Source organism: Sebastes fasciatus, chromosome 7 (assembly GCF_043250625.1).
Source record: "Sebastes fasciatus isolate fSebFas1 chromosome 7, fSebFas1.pri, whole genome shotgun sequence".
Classification (NCBI taxonomy): domain Eukaryota; kingdom Metazoa; phylum Chordata; class Actinopteri; order Perciformes; family Sebastidae; genus Sebastes; species Sebastes fasciatus.
In genome coordinates this window covers 1,590,834-1,609,043 of record NC_133801.1, presented here as the reverse complement: position 1 = coordinate 1,609,043, position 18,210 = coordinate 1,590,834, and the positions used below count along the sequence as shown (strand labels likewise).

The window sequence follows — 18,210 nt, the reverse complement described above, 5'->3', positions numbered from 1 at the left end:
CTGAATGGTAGTTTAGCATTTAATGTGTGGTTGATGTAGTTAATAGTGAAATGTGTGTTTGTACATGTACACACCATAAATATGGAGTCCAGGTCTGTTTGATGCTGCTGGGCAGACTGACCACCGAGGCCCTCTGAGCTCTCCTGATGAACTCTGTGGAGAAAAACATCAAGTCTAAGAACATTTAAGGACTTAAATCTGCAGCTAACTAAAGTTGTTCTGAGATGACGGCAGAATGACGGCAGCTGTGGCTCAGGAGGTAGAGTGGGCGCTATAAAAACACCAACATTATTAAGGCCTGAAAGCGTCCTACTGGGGGGTCCCACAAGAGAAAGAGGGCCTAATGTCAGGAGATCTTAGAGCTTTGTCAGAGGCAGGGATGGAAAACTTGCTGTGTAATTGTGGATGTTGGATGTAGAGACTTGGCTGGTCATCATCGAGCCATCAGCATCACATCAGAGGCTGCTGAACGATCCAGATGGTGATGGATCAGAAGGAGTGATCTATAGTGTCTGATCAAGGTGGGCTGGGTCACCTGGGAGAGGGTGTCCAATGTTGAAAGATCACATCACTGCTGATGAGATGAAGTGTACCGTTGGGTATATCTCAAAACCACCAAGCCTGGTTTAGCCAGTGATGCCTAGGAACCGACTTGGAGATGACCAAGAACAGGTTGGTGATGGCTGGAGAGACAGCTGGTAGTTCAGGAAGACGCCACCAGGGGCAGGAAGGATGATCAGCCCAACCTGCATATTCAGTGAGGAAGAATTCAAGCTAGCTGCAGACGGAACTAACAGATAGTCCCAGGGCTGCCTGAGACGGGGGAGGATGACCACCTCAGCAAGATGGACCACAGGACAATGATCCTGACAAACAAATGAATGGCAACAAGTGTGACATGCATTTACAGTAAGGCCTACAGCTGTGGCTCAGGACGTAGAGCGGGTCTTACACTAACTGCATGCATAAAGGTCCATATCTCACAAACTGCCCTCAACCCACATTATGTTACTGGAAAGATCACTTCATTCTTAACTACAGTAACTCCAGCCTGAGAGTCACTTCTGAGACGATGTCTTCACACTGGCATCACTTCAAGAAGGAGATAACAACTGGTTGCACCATCACAGCCCTCCTTTTGTCCTTGTGACAAAGTTGGTGAAGGCAGCTGAGACAGCAGATGGATCTAACAGGGTTTGAAGAAAACTTGTTATTCCATCATGATTTAATCTGGTACTGCATAATGGCAGATCTGTGGTTAAATTCTGCTTCTCTCTGGATCAATGACGTAGCCATGGGTGTGCCAGGGTGTGCCTGTGCCGCCCAGAGAGGCAGCTGGAACACCCAAAACTCACAAGCAGAATTCATTTTTAGTTATAGCCTTACTAAACAAGTTACTATAACTAAACAACCCGCCACTATCCATCTGCAGCCCTTCTTTATTTCTACTAGTGGAAGTTGGCAACCCTACACACACATTTAGCAGGAAAAACAGTCGTGAGCAGTCGATGCGTGCGGCCGGGACCGGGAGAGGCTGCACAAGAAGCTGCCAAGGCCGGTAGAAAACGGACCAGCAGCATCATCTCTTGCTGCATTCAATGGCACTCGGACATCAGAGTTTCGCTCTTTTGAATTTCCAAACAGCCACAACTTTTCATATATCGGCTATATACTGAGGTGGCAGCTGGGGTGACTGTATTAGTGTTAAAACTGCCTTCTGGGCGCTCACGTAAAGGACCTCTCCATCTCAAAGTTCTGGGCTGAATTTCAGTCCAAGTCCACATCTGGAACATGTGGCACATGCAGTTTTTCTGATGCACACCCACAGCTGTTTTTCTGGCTACGCTAGTGCTCTGGATGGCACCTCAACCCAATCTATCTCTGAGAAGCTAGTCATGAGCATTGGACAGATGTTTGATCACAGTCTTTGGGATTTATCTGCTGTCCAGTCTACTATCAAGGACCTCAAGGCCCAGTTCACTAGTGTAAAGCCTGAATATACCCATGTTGGGACCCAACATTCAACATTATTACCTTCCATCAGCAGCTTCTCCAGCTTTAAAGTTGAAGGGAAGATCTTTAGACCGGTCACTCTTCATGGACACACAGCTGGGTTCAGGTCCAGAATCAGGAGAGTCTGGTCTCTGCTGCTGGATCCTGATACAAACAAACAACTAACTCATGGAAAAATCCTTTTGACCAGATTCTGTTCAGATATCAAAACTAATATAATATAAAACTTCTGGTTTCAGTTATTTTTAACTTTGTATCAAATGTTCATCGTTGGAGACAAACGGATTCAAACTAGAGTCCACACCAGATTCAGATCAGATCAGATCAGATCAGATCAGATCAGATCAGATCCAGATCAGATCAGATCAGATTCAGATCAGATCAGATCCAGATCAGATCAGATCAGATCCAGATCAGATCAGATCAGATTCAGATCAGATCAGATCAGATCCAGGGTTCAACAGTAACCAGGACCTGATGGTCCGTGGCCACAGAAGCTTACTCTGTGACCATCAAGTTGTACCAGGTCTCTCTTGAGATTGAGACTGCGTGTCTCAGTGAGATCACGGTGTTACCGTGTGCTGACTGAATGTGACGCGAGCAAAATCTGTTTGATTACATTGTTTTCAAATGGTATGAACTTTGAATGCACCGTTTTGAGCTGAACTTCTGTCGGACGCCGTTCTATGTGATTTATTCATTTCTTTAAGCCTACATATGACATACATTTCTAATGTTTGTAAATGTATATCTGTTTGATATTTATTTGTAGATAAATCAAATCAAATTGTTCACACATATAATAGGTTATTGCATATATGCTACAATAAAACCAACTTAAAATATGACATCTGTTGACCTCAATATTAAACTGGATGATGAGAAGTCAACAACGATCAACTCTTTAGTCACAGAATTCATATAATAATCATTTTAGTTATTGAACATGAACTCGTGTGTTTGAACATGAATGTGATTAAATACTGAAGAGAGATGTTTGATAAATGACTCGGTGGAGATGAAACTTCATGGCTCTCCCCTGTATGTCAGTACATCAGCTGTTATTAATAATAAACATATCAGCATCTGGCTGCTGGTTCTGGTTCTGGTATCACTGGGCATCAGATCAAAACCACATTCTGTAGCATCGCCCACCTCGACTATGAAGCTCTGAGAGAGTCAGATAATAACAAAGTTCACTTTTAAATTATTACCTTCCATCAGCAGCTTCTCCAGCTTTAAAGGTGATAGGGAAATCCATAGACCAGTCACTCTTCATGGACACACAGCTGGGTTCAGGTCCAGATTCAGATCCAGGATCTGGTCCAGGAGAGTCTGGTTTCTGTCGCTGCATCCTGACACTCTGGACATTTAGAACAGAGAAAACACCTGTCATTAATCTGAGATTAATCAGCATTCAGTATTTTAATACATTGACAGCCCTTATATAATATATATATATATATATATATATATTATATCGACATCTGTTTGTGTATATATATATATACAGTATATACATATATATTTGACCACTTTACTCGTTCATTAGTAGTGTTCTGTTTTAACAGTTACCTTATTGTTTTACTTCTTTTATCAGCTTTTACTGTCTGAAACACTTCATAACATCTGTGTTTAAAAGTGATACATAAATACATTTATTATTATTATTATTATTATAATTATTCTATAAAACAGTTCAAACAGTGAAATGCAGTTTACACCTGAATGCATCAGTAATAATAATGTCTTCATATCATGTATTATAGTACAACACTCTCAGTTCCTGCTGATCCGTTAAAGGTTCTGTAGATGACATTCAGAGCCACTAGATGTCGCACTAGAGCACCAGCATCTCAGACCAGAACTAAATGCCCCCCCCCATCACATGACTTCTTCCTCCTTCATTCTCTGCTCAGGACGCCATCACTCCACTAATATCTTTACATAGCAGATCATGAGATCAAAATCTCCCTTTAAGTACATTTAGCTGATAATACTTGTGTACTTTTACCTGAGTGACGTTTTCAAAGCAGAGCTTTAACTCTTACTAACAAAGTACTTTGACAGTGTTGTATTTGTACTTTTACTGCAGTAAAGAATGAACTTTAGACTGCTTTACATCCTGTCATGAGTTTGAAACATGAATAATCAGTGAGAGTCAGTCATGTTTAATGTGTCACTTATTGTCATCACACTAACAGAGAACCTTCAGTCCTGTCTCTCTGCTTCTCATTTGATTACTATATATTGATCTCCATGATGGTTAGCATGGTTAGCATGGTTAGCATGATTAGCATGGTTAGCATGGTTAGCATGATTAGCATGGTTAGCATGGTTAGCATAGTTAGCATTGTTAGCATGGTTAGCATTGTTAGCATGGTTAGCATGATTAGCATGGTTAGCATGGTTAGCATGATTAGCATGGTTAGCATGGTTAGCATAGTTAGCATTGTTAGCATGGTTAGCATTGTTAGCATGGTTAGCATGATTAGCATGGTTAGCATGGTTAGCTACTGTAGTTAGAGCAGCTGGTGATCCTGAACACGGTGGCTAACAGCTAACTGTTAGCACAGAGCTAAACTCTTCAACACAAACAGCTTTTTACAGTTTGATGAAACTAACATGAGATCAGCTGAGAGTCATTCAGAACTGAAAAGGGTCACTTACTAAAAGTTTAACGTGGAGGAAACATCTGAGACACAACGGGACAAAGTGAAAGTAAAAAACTGATTACACAAGAAGTCACCAGAGAGAGAGAGAAGTCACGAGAGAGAGAGAGAGAGAGAGAGAGAAGACACCAGAGAGAGAGAGAGAGAGAGAGAGAGAGAGAGAGAGAGAAGTCACCAGAGAGAGAGAGAGAGAGAGAGAGAGAAGACACCAGAGAGAGAGAGAGAGAGAGAGAGAGAGAGAGAAGTCACCAGAGAGAGAGAGAGAGAGAGAGAGAGAGAGAGAGAGAAGTCACCAGAGAGAGAGAGAAGACACGAGAGAGAGAGAGATAGAGAGAGAAGTCACAAGAAAGAAAGAGAGAGAGAGAGAAGTCACAAGAGAGAGAGAGAGAGAAGAGGATAAGTTGAGCCATATGTGGTATGCCTAATCTATCAATCAATCACACCTGTCTATCACTGAAGTGAGGTCATCATAGAACCCCCCCCCCCCCCTCACACACACATTGTGCTTATTGTAGTAATGTTCTAAAGTGAGTTCCAAAACACCATAGAAAAATTATAGAAAATGCTATAGTGAGACTATAGAAAACGTTTCTATAGTATCACTATGGAGTTTTATATCGTGTCCGAAGAAAACAAAGAAATACTACAGGAAACACTATAGTGATAATAAACACTATAGTGATAATAGACACTATAGTTACTATAGTGATAATAAACACTATAGTTACTATAGTGATAATAAACACTATAGTGATAATAAACACTATAGTTACTATAGTGATAATAGACACTATAGTTACTATAGTGATAATAAACACTATAGTTACTATAGTAGTACTGATAGTTTTTTGTGGTATTTTTATACTAATTCTTAATGGTATTACTTTTGTGTTTTTTGTCAGGGGGAGATGGTTTAGTTGTTTAAAACTAAATGGTTTGTGTCCTGACGATGGTCCAGTGGAGAAGGACGCCGCCCTTCAATATGGAGATGTGGGATCAAACCCTCACCTGGACAAACAGGTCAGTGTGTGTGATGAATGAATGAGTCTAAACTAATAAACCTCAAACCAAAACTAGAACCGCGTTGCTGCGTCTGCGTAACTTGCAATTTCTCGTTGCTGTTTATCTGTGACAGAGCTGACCTTCGAGGGAACACAGAGACAAGAGAAGATAAGAAAGATAGCTAACTTTACCTGTTTTATTTTGTAGTAACATTAGCTCGTAGCTAACTCAACCTGCATCTATTCACCACATTACATCACATTACATTCATTTGGCAGAAGTTTGTCCAGAGTAACTCACAATAAGAGCATTCACATCACGTAGCAGTGAGAGCTGGATATCATCCAGAACTGGGCGTGTTTCCCTTTTAAACTGATAACTAAAAGCATGTTGAGTGCAACAGTACAAGTGTTTAGAGATGTGAGTTTTAAAGAAATGAGACAAGTTAGTGATAGTGAGGGTTGTTGAGATGTTTTTTGGAAAGGTGGAATTTCAGCCTGCAGCTCTTTGTAGTCAATTTGAGCCATTTTGCGTCTCTTTGTGGTCGTTTGACATCTCTTGTTGGTTATTTTGAAACTATTTGCATCTCTTTTTAGTCATTTTAAATTTCTTTGCATCTCTTACTCAACATTTTGAATCGCTTTGCAGCTCTTTGTAGATTTTCACCTAACTTGCGATTTCTCGTCATTGTTCATCTATGACAGAGCCGACCTTTCGATGGAACACAGAGACAAGGTAAGGTGAGAAGGTAAGACAGCTAGCGACAGCCAAAATGCTGAACTCAAGGCTCCAAGACAGCAGTCCACAAACCAACGGGTGACGTCACGGTGACTACGTCCTCTTCTTATATTCAGTTTTTTTATTTTTACGCCGTAACGCTGAGATCAACTCTACAATAAAAAGTAGGACCTCTACACATAGCAGCAGATCTGGAACCAGAGTCCTGGATGGGGGCTGGACTTCCTCCCTCTCCAGAGTCCACAACATGTTCATTCATTAGTTCCCTGGTTCAGAACACCTGAGGCTAAAAGATGATGATGTCCAATGTCTCAGTAAAGAGAGAAATGATGAAAGTGATCAAATGAACCAAAGAAAACTACAGATTTTATTAAAAGCATTTAGAAACATTAGAAAGATGAAATATTGAATATATGACTGTATTCCATTCATTACATTACAGGATGATTCAAGAGAGACAAGAGTTCATGATGAATGTTGATGATCAACAGATGACACATGAAGGATTTGGGTTTGAGTGAGTGTGATGGTGAACACACTGAACTTTGACTTCAGTCCACAGGAGACACTCAGACCTGCAGAGGACACAGAGACACTCAGACCTGCAGAGGACACAGAGACACTCAGACCTGCAGAGGACACAGAGACACTCAGACCTGGAGAGGACACAGAGACACTCAGACCTGCAGAGGACACAGAGACACTGAGACCTGCAGAGGACACAGAGACACTCAGACCTGCAGAGGACACAGAGACACTGAGACCTGCAGAGGACACAGAGACACTCAGACCTGCAGAGGACACAGAGACACTGAGACCTGCAGAGGACACAGAGACACTGAGGAACCATAAGACAATAACCTAAACCCAGGATAAAGAGGTTCAGTGAATGTGGTGCTGAAGGTGTGGAGGTGGATCAGGGTGTCAGAGGAGACTCTGTAGAAGGACAGAGTGCCAGCAGGACAGTCCACATACACTGCTACTCTATCAGAGGAGGAGGAGGAGGAAGAGGAGGAGGTGATGGGTGTTTCTCTGTTATTGTGCCAGACAAAGTAACCACCACCAGAGCACTCCAGATTCCAGGACTGATCATTACAGCCAAACTCACTGTCTCCTCTCCTGATTCCTCTGTAACTCACTGATATAGAAACCCATCCTCTCCACTCGACCTCCCAGTAGCAGCGACCAGTCAGACCAGTTCTACACAGCAGCTGACGACGGGAGATGAATCTGTCTGGATGATCAGGATATGACTGATCCTCCTTCACACATGTCACCTTCCTGTTGTTGTCAGACAGTTTGAGTTTTCTGTGTACTGTGTTTGTGTCCAGTTCCAGTTGACAGACATCTGATGGAGAGAAGAAGACACAATACAGCTGCAGGTCAACATCTGGTGATTTATTAACAACTCTACTGACAATCAGTGAAAGAAAAGTGACATCTGATATTCAACTGTGAATGACGTTTAACAACCTTTAACTAGAAACTCAACAATCCAGTTGTAACAGCATGAACAGCTCCTCAACATGAGAGTCAACATGTGGACGGTGTTCTGCTGTTGGTCCCGGTGTGGACCCGAGGACGACAGCTGATGATCCAGTACTGAATAAAGTCTCACTAATAAAACTGGCTCATCATCTTCCACTGCAGCACAAAGCAGCTCTGAACCATCTGCTTTCTAAAACGCTGATTAGCTCCACCAAAGAGCTCACATTCAGCACAACGTTCACACCTTTGAACATCACAGAGTCATTGTACTTTGACTTGAGTGAATATGTTCAGTCCTCTAGCCTCCGCTGGGTTTCACTTCTGTAACATGATGTGATTCTATGTTGTCATGTTTCAACTGACTGTGCTGATGTCTGCTGGACATTGTGTTGCATTCATTGTCTGCATGTTATCCTCCTTATTGTCGGGGCGTTACTGAAGACATGATTATGGACCTCACTTCTGCTGAGGTAGCAGTAAGCTAGGTAGTCCCATAGAGGCTAACCATGGAGGCTAAGCATAGAGGCTAACCATAGAGGCTAACCATAGAGGCTAACCATAGAGGCTAATCATAGAGGCTATCAATAGAGGCTAACCATGGAGGCTAACCATAGAGGCTAACCATAGAGGCTAATCATAGAGGCTATCAATAGAGGCTAACCATAGAGGCTAATCATAGAGGCTATCCATAGAGGCTAACCATGGAGGCTAAGCATAGAGGCTAACCATAGAGGCTATCCATAGAGGCTATCCATAGAGGCTAACCACAGAGGCTATCCATAGAGGCTAACCATGGAGGTTAACCATGGAGGCTAAGCATAGAGGCTAACCATAGAGGCTATCCATAGAGGCTAACCATGGAGGTTAACCATGGAGGCTAAGCATAGAGGCTAACCATAGAGGCTATCCATAGAGGCTAAGCATAGAGGCTAACCATAGAGGCTATCCATAGAGGCTATCCATAGAGGCTAACCATAGAGGCAATCCATAGAGGCTATCCATAGAGGCTAACCATGGAGGCTAAGCATAGAGGCTAACCATAGAGGCTATCCATAGAGGCTAACCATAGAGGCTATCCATAGAGGCTAACCATATAGGCTAACCATGGAGGCTAACACCGGTCTGCTCTCCACCCCCCCCCCCCCCCTCCCAAACCCGGCTGAGAGCCTTCAGCGTCGCGGCCCCCCCACCCTCTGGAACTCTCTCCCTTCTGAGATCAGAAATGCTTCATACCTGGACACTTTCAAAAAGCACCTCCAGCACCACCTGTTCATCAAGACCTCTGACCTCTAACTCTTCCTACACATCACTCCTTTAATTACTTAGCTCCTGTTTTGATTTGTTGTTTTATTTCCTTTTGTTTTTATTTATCAGTATGATTTTGTGTGCCCTCTTTGTAAAGCGTCCTTGGGTTTCTTGAAAGGCGCTATATAAGTCCAATTTATTATTATTATTATTATTATAACTAACGTTAAATTAGCATTTTCTAAAATGTCCTTGTGGAGCTCTGGTACTTGTTGTGCTGTTAGCGGCTGTACTAACAACCAGACAGAGCTAAATCTGTGGCTTCAACAACAGTGTGTTGAACATGCACCCAAACAAAAAGGGATTGTTGTTGTGACCAAAGGAACAGTTTCCATCGCCGACCTACAGACGAGGAATCCAGAAGAATGTGGCTGAGAAACCTCAACTAGAAGAGACCACCATAAACCCTCGTTATGTGAGCTCATCTCATTTAGTGGACTAAAAGCCAACGGAGGAAAACTCGTATCCTACTTTGTGGTTGGGCTATAAAGAGCAGCGGAGAAGAGACGTCAGGTCCTTAAAGGACTGACAGCAGAGCCAGGAGGACATCAGCTATGATGTCATGTGTAGGGAGGACTCAGCATTGTAGCGTTGGTTTAATGACAGCCAGTTACTTTAACTACTTTCTGTACAGTTTACAATGTAAGGCAGTTTATGAGACGGAGTGCAGGGCAGCATTAGACTACAGATAGTTTAAATACGGTTATCTCTGTAGAAAATAACTAAACCTTGTTCCTGTGGAAGTACTGATCTGCCTCAGAGCTTTTCAGATTGTTCATCTCTTCACCGTCTGTAGCAACGGAGTCAATAACGTAGCTAAATATGCTAGTGTAGGTTATCTGAGGCCACTTCTTCAGGTCGTCCTCCATCCCTCCATAGTAGAAGGCAGAGCTTTGATCACATTATCCTGTTTTATCCTGTTCAGCGGTTCATGTTCTGCTTTCTCTGGTTCTAATTTTACATGTTGTCGTGTTTTAAAGACTAATTTAACATCAGGCTGACGGACAACAGCTGAAAACTAGCCTTTTGACATAAAATAAATAAATCAAACTTAAAACACACTCACACTTCCTCACACCAGGTCTCAGTCTCTGCTGTCCACCATGGTCCATCCTGCAGGAGGAAACACAGTCACAATCAACTTCATACAGCTTCACTCGAATCCTCCATTAAACATGAACCAGAGTTCCTCAGTTAGGGACTGAGAGACATTGTGAGAGCTGCTGTTGTCTTTCTGTCTGTCCATCTGTCCACACCTGAGAGAGTCCAGTCTGTTGTCTGTCCATAACTGAGAGAGTTCAGTCTGTTGTCTGTCCATACCTGAAAGAGTTCAGTCTGTTGTCTGTCCATACCTGAGAGTGTCCAGTCTCCAGTGTGGATCCTCCAGTCCAGCAGACAGCAGCTTCCCTCCTGAGTCTCCTGGATGATTGTAGCTCAGGTCCAGCTCTCTCAGATGGGAGGGGTTGGAGCTCAGAGCTGAGGCCAGAGAAGAACAGCCTTCCTCTGTGATCAGACAGCCTGACAGACTAAACACACACAAACACACAGTGTAAACTCTCTAAATTAAAATTAGTTCTGTTGTGGAGGAGGCTGCTTGGAGTTGTGGTCAGCAACACGATATAGAGGTAGCCGGGGGGTGGATGGTGTCCTGATGGCCTCAGCATTGCATCTCTGTCTCTCGGTGATGAGGATGTTCTGAATGCTGAATTTATCTGTGACCTCCAGTGAACACTGGGGCACCTTCAAGACTGAGGCCATAGCACGCTACCAGATAGTGGAGTATTGGTCCTTTAGGGTTGGGAGTGAGTCACTGTCCCATGTGAAGAGTATTTTGGGGTCTTGGTGATGAGTGAGGGTAAGATGGAGGGTGAGATCAATATCCTGATTGGTGTGACATCAACAGTAATGGAGCCATTGTACTGGACTGTTGTAATGAGCCTGAAGAAAACCTCTTCATTTATTAGTTGATCTACGATCCAACTCTCACCGATGACTTGTTTCGTTAGTTTTGGGGTTTTATTCTCTTTAGACCACACGTTGGACTATATATATAACCTTTATTAAACTAGGAAGTCACATTGAGATTAAAACCTCTTTTATAAGTGAGACCTAGTGAAGACAGGGTCAAATAGCAGCATCCAACACATAACAAGACAACATTGAATCACGACAGCAACAATAGGTACGACCAAATACATTACATCATCATACAGTGCATTAACAGGGCAGCACGTTGGTTATGTGTTTGCTATTTAATTGAAACAACTGCAGCTAGCAGTGACCACTTCCTATATTCTGTTTAAAATCTACAGATTAATATCATTAAAGGACTGTAATAAAACTGGGCTTTATATATCCAAGTCAAGTTTCTGTGTTGTGAACAGACCTGGAATTTCATCATTTTAGAGGTCACTTGGCCTTGAAGGCAGCACGGCCGTCACTTAAAACACTGATTTTAAGTCCACGGAAATAATGAATTTAACCTAACAGTTAAGAATGATTTTATTTTTAATAAATATTATAATTAACAGTGAAATAAATACATAAAATGTTATTTGTATTTACAAATTACCATTATTAGTAAGTTGTTTTTCGTTGTTATTTCCAAGTAAAGTTTCTGTGTCTATACTGGTGACGAGCTCCTGAGTCAGCAAACCCCTTCAGTACGATATTGCTGCCACATTTAATACAGGATCATAAAACGGACTTAAAAGTCTCAACATGTAATCTGCACTGTTACTCAGGTCCAGGTCTCTGAGACTAGAGGACTGGAAGCTGAGAACTGAGGACAGAGCTTCACAGCTTCTCTCTGAGAGGTTACAGCCAGGCAACCTAAAAGGATTAAATCAAAAGTAAATAACAGCTCAAAGAGTCTTCATTTTCAAATAGTTGAACACCAACCTGAGAGTCTCCAGTTCACAGTGGGGACTCTTCAGTCCAGCAGACAGCAGCATCACTCCTGAATCCTGCAGGTTGTTGTTACTCAGGTCCAGGTCTCTCAGACTAGAGGACTGGGAGCTGAGAACTGAGGACAGAGCTTCACAGCTTCTCTCTGAGAGGTTACAGCCACTCAGTCTGAAGAAGAATCAGCAATACATAAGAAACAATTACAAACAATGGTTGTTGTTGTTTCTGAATAAAGAAAAACAACATTTAATGTGGATAGTTATGTGTCCACGTACAGAGCTTTGTTGGAGGCTTTGACCACTGGCAGCAGCCTCAGAAGAACCTCCTCTGAAGCAGAGTATTTCTTCAGGTCAAACACGTCCAGATCTTCTCCTGATGACAGTAAGATGAAGACCAGAGCTGACCACTGAGCAGGAGACAGTTTATCTGTGGAGAGACTTCTTGATCTCAGGGACTGTTGGATCTCCTCCACCAGAGAACGATCATTCAGTTCATTCAGACAGTGGAACAGATTGATGCTTTTCTCTGCAGAGGAATTCTCACTGATCTTCTTCTTGATGTACTGGACTGTTTTCTGATTGGTTTGTGAGCTACTTCCTGTCTGTCTCAGCAGACCTCGTAGGAGAGTCTGATTGGTCTCTATTGAAAGACCCATGAGGAAGCGGAGGAACAAGTCCAGGTGTCCATTTGGACTCTGTAAGGCCTTGTCCACAGCACTCTGGTAGAAACGTGTGGATTTACCTACGAACACTTCAGACAACCAGGAGGTTGTTTGTTCTTCTGCCATCAGATTGACACCAGAGTTGATGAATGTCAGATGGACATGAAGAGCAGCTATAAACTCCTGAACACTCAGATGGACGAAGCAGAACACCATGTCCTGGTACAGTCCTCTCTCCTCTTTAAAGATCTGTGTGAACACTCCTGAGTAGACTGAGGCTGCTCTGATATCGATGCCACACTCTGTCAGGTCGGATTCATAGAAGATCAGGTTGCCCTTCTGCAGCTGATGAAAAGCCAGTTTTCCCAGAGACTCCATCATCTTCCTGCTCTCTGGACTCCAGTGTGGATCTGTCTCAGCTCCTCCATCATACTTGACGTTCTTCACTTTGGACTGAACCACCAGGAAGTGGATGTACATCTCAGTCAGGGTCTTGGGCAGCTCTCCTCCCTCTCTGGTCTTCAACACCTCCTCCAGAACTGTAGCAGTGATCCAGCAGAAGACCGGGATGTGGCACATGATGTGGAGGCTTCGTGATGTCTTGATGTGGGAGATGATTGTGCTGGTCTGCTCCTCATCTCTGGATCTCTTCCTGAAGTAATCCTCCTTCTGTGGGTCGGTGAACCCTCTGACCTCTGTCACCATGTCAACACACTCAGGAGGGATCTGATTGGCTGCTGCAGGTCGTGTGGTTATCCAGAGGCGAGCAGAGGGAAGCAGTTTCCCCCTGATGAGGTTTGTCAGCAGCACATCCACTGAGGTGGACTCTGTAACATCAGTCAGGATCTTGTTGTTGTGGAAGTCCAGAGGAAGTCGACACTCATCCAGACCGTCAAAGATGAACACAACCAGGAACTCTTCAAACCTGCAGATTCCTGCTTCTTTGGTTTCAGTAAAGAAGTGATGAACAAGCTCCACCAAGCTGTACTTCTTCTCTTTCAGCACATTCAGCTCTCTGAAAGTGAATGGAAATATGAACTGGATGTCCTGGTTGGCTTTGTCTTCAGCCCAGTCCAGAGTGAACTTCTGTGTTAAGACTGTTTTCCCGATGCCAGCCACTCCCTTTGTCATCACTGTTCTGATTGGTTCATCTCTTCCAGGTGAGGCTTTAAAGATGTCTTCTTGTCTGATTGTTGTTTCTGGTCTGTCTGGTTTCCTGGATGCTGTTTCAATCTGTCTGATCTCGTGTTCATCATTGACCTCTGCAGTCCCTCCCTCTGTGATGTAGAGCTCTGTGTAGATCTGATTCAGAAGGGTTGGGTTTCCTGCTTTAGCGATCCCCTCAAACACACACTGGAACTTCTTCTTCAGGTTAGACTTGAGTTTACGTCGACACACTGGAACAACAGTTCCTGAATGAACAAACAGGAAATGAAATCAGTGAGTGGATCCTACAGAAGATCAGAGAATCTAAACATTTAGTTTTTCCTCCTCCATCAGTTTTATCCAGCTCATCAGTGGAGGACAAACAGCCTCTGATCTGATGAAGATGTGTGCAGCATATTAACAGCAGAGTTTTAAATGTAAACTTCTCCCATGTTGTCTCCATTTCCTCTTTCCATCATGTTAAATCTGTTAAAATCCTCTCACTGCTCTGCAGACAGTCAGCCAGCTCCTCCTGCTTCATTCTCCTCAGGAAGTTCAGTGTGATCTTCAGAAACGCCTCTCTGCTGCTCCTCCTCTGCTCCTCATCCTCACCGTCCAACACCTCCTCATCCTCCCTCTGACTCTCTAAGCATTCTGGGTAATCTGGGCTCAGAACCTTCTGGATCTTCTTCAACTCGTTCTTCACAAAAGTGCCGATGTTGTCCTCCAGCAGCTGGAACAGAAAGATAAACTGAACATTTAATTTAAAGAACACAACATGTGATTCATCTGTCAGTCTGAAGGCCTGCTGGTCTGAACAGAGCAGCATGGAGGCTGTTGGGACCTGAATGGTAGTTTAGCATTTAATGTGTGGTTGATGTAGTTAATAGTGAAATGTGTGCTTGTACATGTACACACCATAAATATGGAGTCCAGGTCTGTTTGATGCTGCTGGGCAGACTGACCACCGAGGCTCTCTGAGCTCTCCTGATGAACTCTGTGGAGAAAAACATCAAGTTTAAGAACATTTAAGGACTTAAATCTGCAGCTAACTAAAGGTGTTCTGAGATGACGGCAGAATGAAGGCAGCTGTGGCCCAGGAGGTAGAGTGGGCGGTATAAAAACACCAACATTACTAAGGCCTGAAAGCGTCCTACTGGGGGGTCCCACAAGAGAAAGAGGACCTAATGTCAGGAGATCTTAGAGCTGTGTCAGAGGCAGGGATGGAAAACTTGCTGTGTAACTGTGGATGTTGGATGTAGAGACTTGGCTGGTCATCATCGAGCCATCAGCATCACATCAGAGGCTGCTGAACGATCCAGATGCTGATGGATCAGAGGGAGTGATCTATAGTGTCTGATCAAGGTGGGCTGGGTCACCTGGGAGAGGGTGTCCAATGTTGAAAGATCACATCACTGCTGATGAGATGAAGTGTACCGTTGGGTATATCTCAAAACCACCAAGCCTGGTTTAGCCAGTGATGCCTAGGAACCGACTTGGAGATGACCAAGAACAGGTTGGTGATGGCTGGAGAGACAGTTGGTAGTTCAGGAAGACGCCACCAGGGGCAGGAAGGATGATCAGCCCAACCTGCATATTCAGTGAGGGAGAATTCAAGCTAGCTGCAGACGGACCTAACAGATAGTCCCAGGGCTGCCTGAGACGGGGGAGGATGACCACCTCAGCAAGATGGACCACAGGACAATGATCCTGACAAACAAACGAATGGCAACAAGTGTGACATGTATTTACAGTAAGGCCTGCAGCTGTGGCTCAGGACGTAGAGCGGGTCTTACACTAACTGCATGCATAAAGGTCCATATCTCACAAACTGCCCTCAACCCACATTATGTTACTGGAAAGATCACTTCATTCTTAACTACAGCAACTCCAGCCTGAGAGTCACTTCTGAGACGATGTCTTCACACTGGCATCACTTCAAGAAGGAGATAACAACTGGTTGCACCATCACAGCCGTCCTTTTGTCCTTGTGACAAAGTTGGTGAAGGCAGCTGAGACAGCAGATGGATCTAACAGGGTTTAAATAAAACTTGTTATTCGATCATGATTTAATCTGGTACTGCATAACGGCAGATCTGTGGTTAAATTCTGCTTCTCTCTGGATCAATGACGTAGCCATGGGTGTGCCAGGGTGTGCCTGTGCCACCCAGAGAGGCAGCTGGAACACCCAAAACTCACAAGCAGAATCCATTTTTAGTTATAGCCTTACTAAACAAGTTACTATAACTAAACAACCCGCCACTATCCATCTGCAGCCGTTCTTTATTTCTACTAGTGGAAGTTGGCAACCCTACTCACACATTTAGCAGGAAAAACAGTCGTGAGCAGTCGATGCGTGCGGCCGGGACCGGGAGAGGCTGCACAAGAAGCTGCCAAGGCCGGTAGAAAACGGACCAGCAGCTGGCAGCATCATCTCTTGTTGCATTCAATGGCCCTCGGACATCAGAGTTTTGCTCTTTTGATTTCCAACCAGCCACAACTTTTCATATATCGGCTATATACTGAGGTGGCAGCTGGGGTGACTGTATTAGTGTTAAAACTGCCTTCTGGGCGCTCACGTAAAGGACCTCTCCATCTCAAAGTTGTGGGCTGAATTTCAGTCCAAGTCCACATCTGGAACATGTGGCACATGCAGTTTTTCTGATGCGCACCCACAGCTGTTTTTCTGGCTACGCTAGTGCTCTGGATGGCAACTCAACCCAATCTATCTCTGAGAAGCTAGTCATGAGCATTGGACAGATATTTGATTGCAGTCTTTGGGATTTATCTGCTGTCCAGTCTACTATCAAGGAACTCAAGGCCCAGTTCACTAGTGTAAAGCCTGAATATACCCATGTTGGGACCCAACATTCAACATCATTACCTTCCATCAGCAGCTTCTCCAGCTTTAAAGTTGAGAGGAAGACCTTTAGACCGGTCACTCTTCATGGACACACAGCTGGGTTCAGGTCCAGATTCAGATCCAGGATCTGGTCCAGGAGAGTCTGGTTTCTGTCGGTGCATCCTGACACAAACAGAGACAGTGATGAGTAACGTTCTCCTGTTCATCAAAACTTAACGCTCGTCTGACCTGTACTTATTATCTGTACCTAAGGTCTGCACAGAACTAGGTAAGATGGCCTTTAGCTATTCCGCTCCCTTCTCCTGGAATACACTGCAAGCTAAGATGAAACCGGAAAATCTGATTACTTTTGATGAATTTAAAACATGAATGAAAGACCTAGAAGCAGAGTCAATCGGGAGCTGTCTGTGTTTCTGAATATTTTCACTTTAACGTTGGCTTCAAACACGTGATTTTAATGTGTTCTGTATGATATTATGCTATATATGTGTTTTATGTTGTGGCGTCTGAAACTTTAATGTATGTTTAAATGCTGCTGTCTTGGCCAGGTCTCTCTTGCAAAGAGATTCTTAATCTCAAAGACTACCTGGTTAAATAAAGGTTAAATAAAAAAACATTGAAAAAAATCATCACTTTAAATAAACCGAGCAGAAGAGAGAACCGTTTTTAATGCATCATGTCTACGTGACATCCAGGTAATAAGGTCGGTATCGGTGCTGATACCTTTCCATTGGATCGGATCAGCCCTGTTGCTCACAGTTCATTAATCTCTTCACCCAGTTTATTAATCCTGATATCAATATTTTCACCTTTGGATCAGCAGCTTCCAGCTTTGAAGTTAACTCAAAACAGTCTTTTTCAAAGACAAACACATATTGATTTAGTTTAACATGTTGAGCCTAATTTGCTTTATAACACTGAATTGTGTGACAGGTGACTGTACAGGTGTACACTGTGATGTCACTGCTGAAACAATCTATTGTTGAGTCCTACAACAGACTCTGAAGCTCTGGACCAAGACCTGATTCTTTTTATCAAGAGTGTCAGATAACAAAGTTCAGTTTTAAACTAGAAAATGCATTTCCTGCTGAAAATGCGTGGGAATGCTGACAGCTGAAATTTATTGCAAAGCATAGCTGAAAATGCAGAAATGTGAAATGACTTGCCTAAAGATGTTAAAGCTCAAGTGCATTGCACTGCACTGCTGAAAAGCCTAGAAGATGAAATGTACAACTGGCAGAGTTGGAAGCTGAACTGCATTACATAAAGAAGCTAAGAGCTGAAATACATTAAGCTAGAAAAGCTGAAAGCTGAACTGTAATACTGTCAAAAGTGGTACATTTGAATTTTCCTGAATAGGCGGAAAGAAGAAATGCTTTGTGTGTATATCAGACAGATGAACTGCATTGCTAAAC

General features: G+C 43.3%; 1 protein-coding gene across 10 annotated transcripts in view; it reads right to left on the bottom strand.

Annotated features, from left to right (window-relative positions):
* The window catches only part of LOC141771036 (protein NLRC3-like), a 108,254-nt gene extending 91,300 nt beyond the window's left edge, over nucleotides 1-16,954 (bottom strand). For 6 of the 10 annotated variants that reach the window (XM_074640912.1, XM_074640915.1, XM_074640914.1 and 3 more), the window contains exons 1-4: nucleotides 16,817-16,954; nucleotides 3,228-3,368; nucleotides 2,035-2,157; nucleotides 75-153 (exon numbers count right to left, since the gene is read on the bottom strand). In XM_074640912.1, coding sequence (XP_074497013.1) covers nucleotides 75-153; nucleotides 2,035-2,157; nucleotides 3,228-3,368; nucleotides 16,817-16,881 — 408 coding nt within the window. In that variant the 5' untranslated portion in view covers nucleotides 16,882-16,954. Of the gene's footprint in view, nucleotides 1-74; nucleotides 154-2,034; nucleotides 2,158-3,227; nucleotides 3,369-6,769; nucleotides 7,055-7,108; nucleotides 7,774-10,284; nucleotides 10,332-10,570; nucleotides 10,745-12,119; nucleotides 12,294-12,400; nucleotides 14,199-14,436; nucleotides 14,666-14,850; nucleotides 14,930-16,816 lie in introns of those variants that run through there. The other 4 variants (XR_012594647.1, XM_074640921.1, XM_074640911.1 and 1 more) reach the window with 4 other exon arrangements.
* Nucleotides 16,955-18,210: the final 1,256 nt, after the last annotated feature.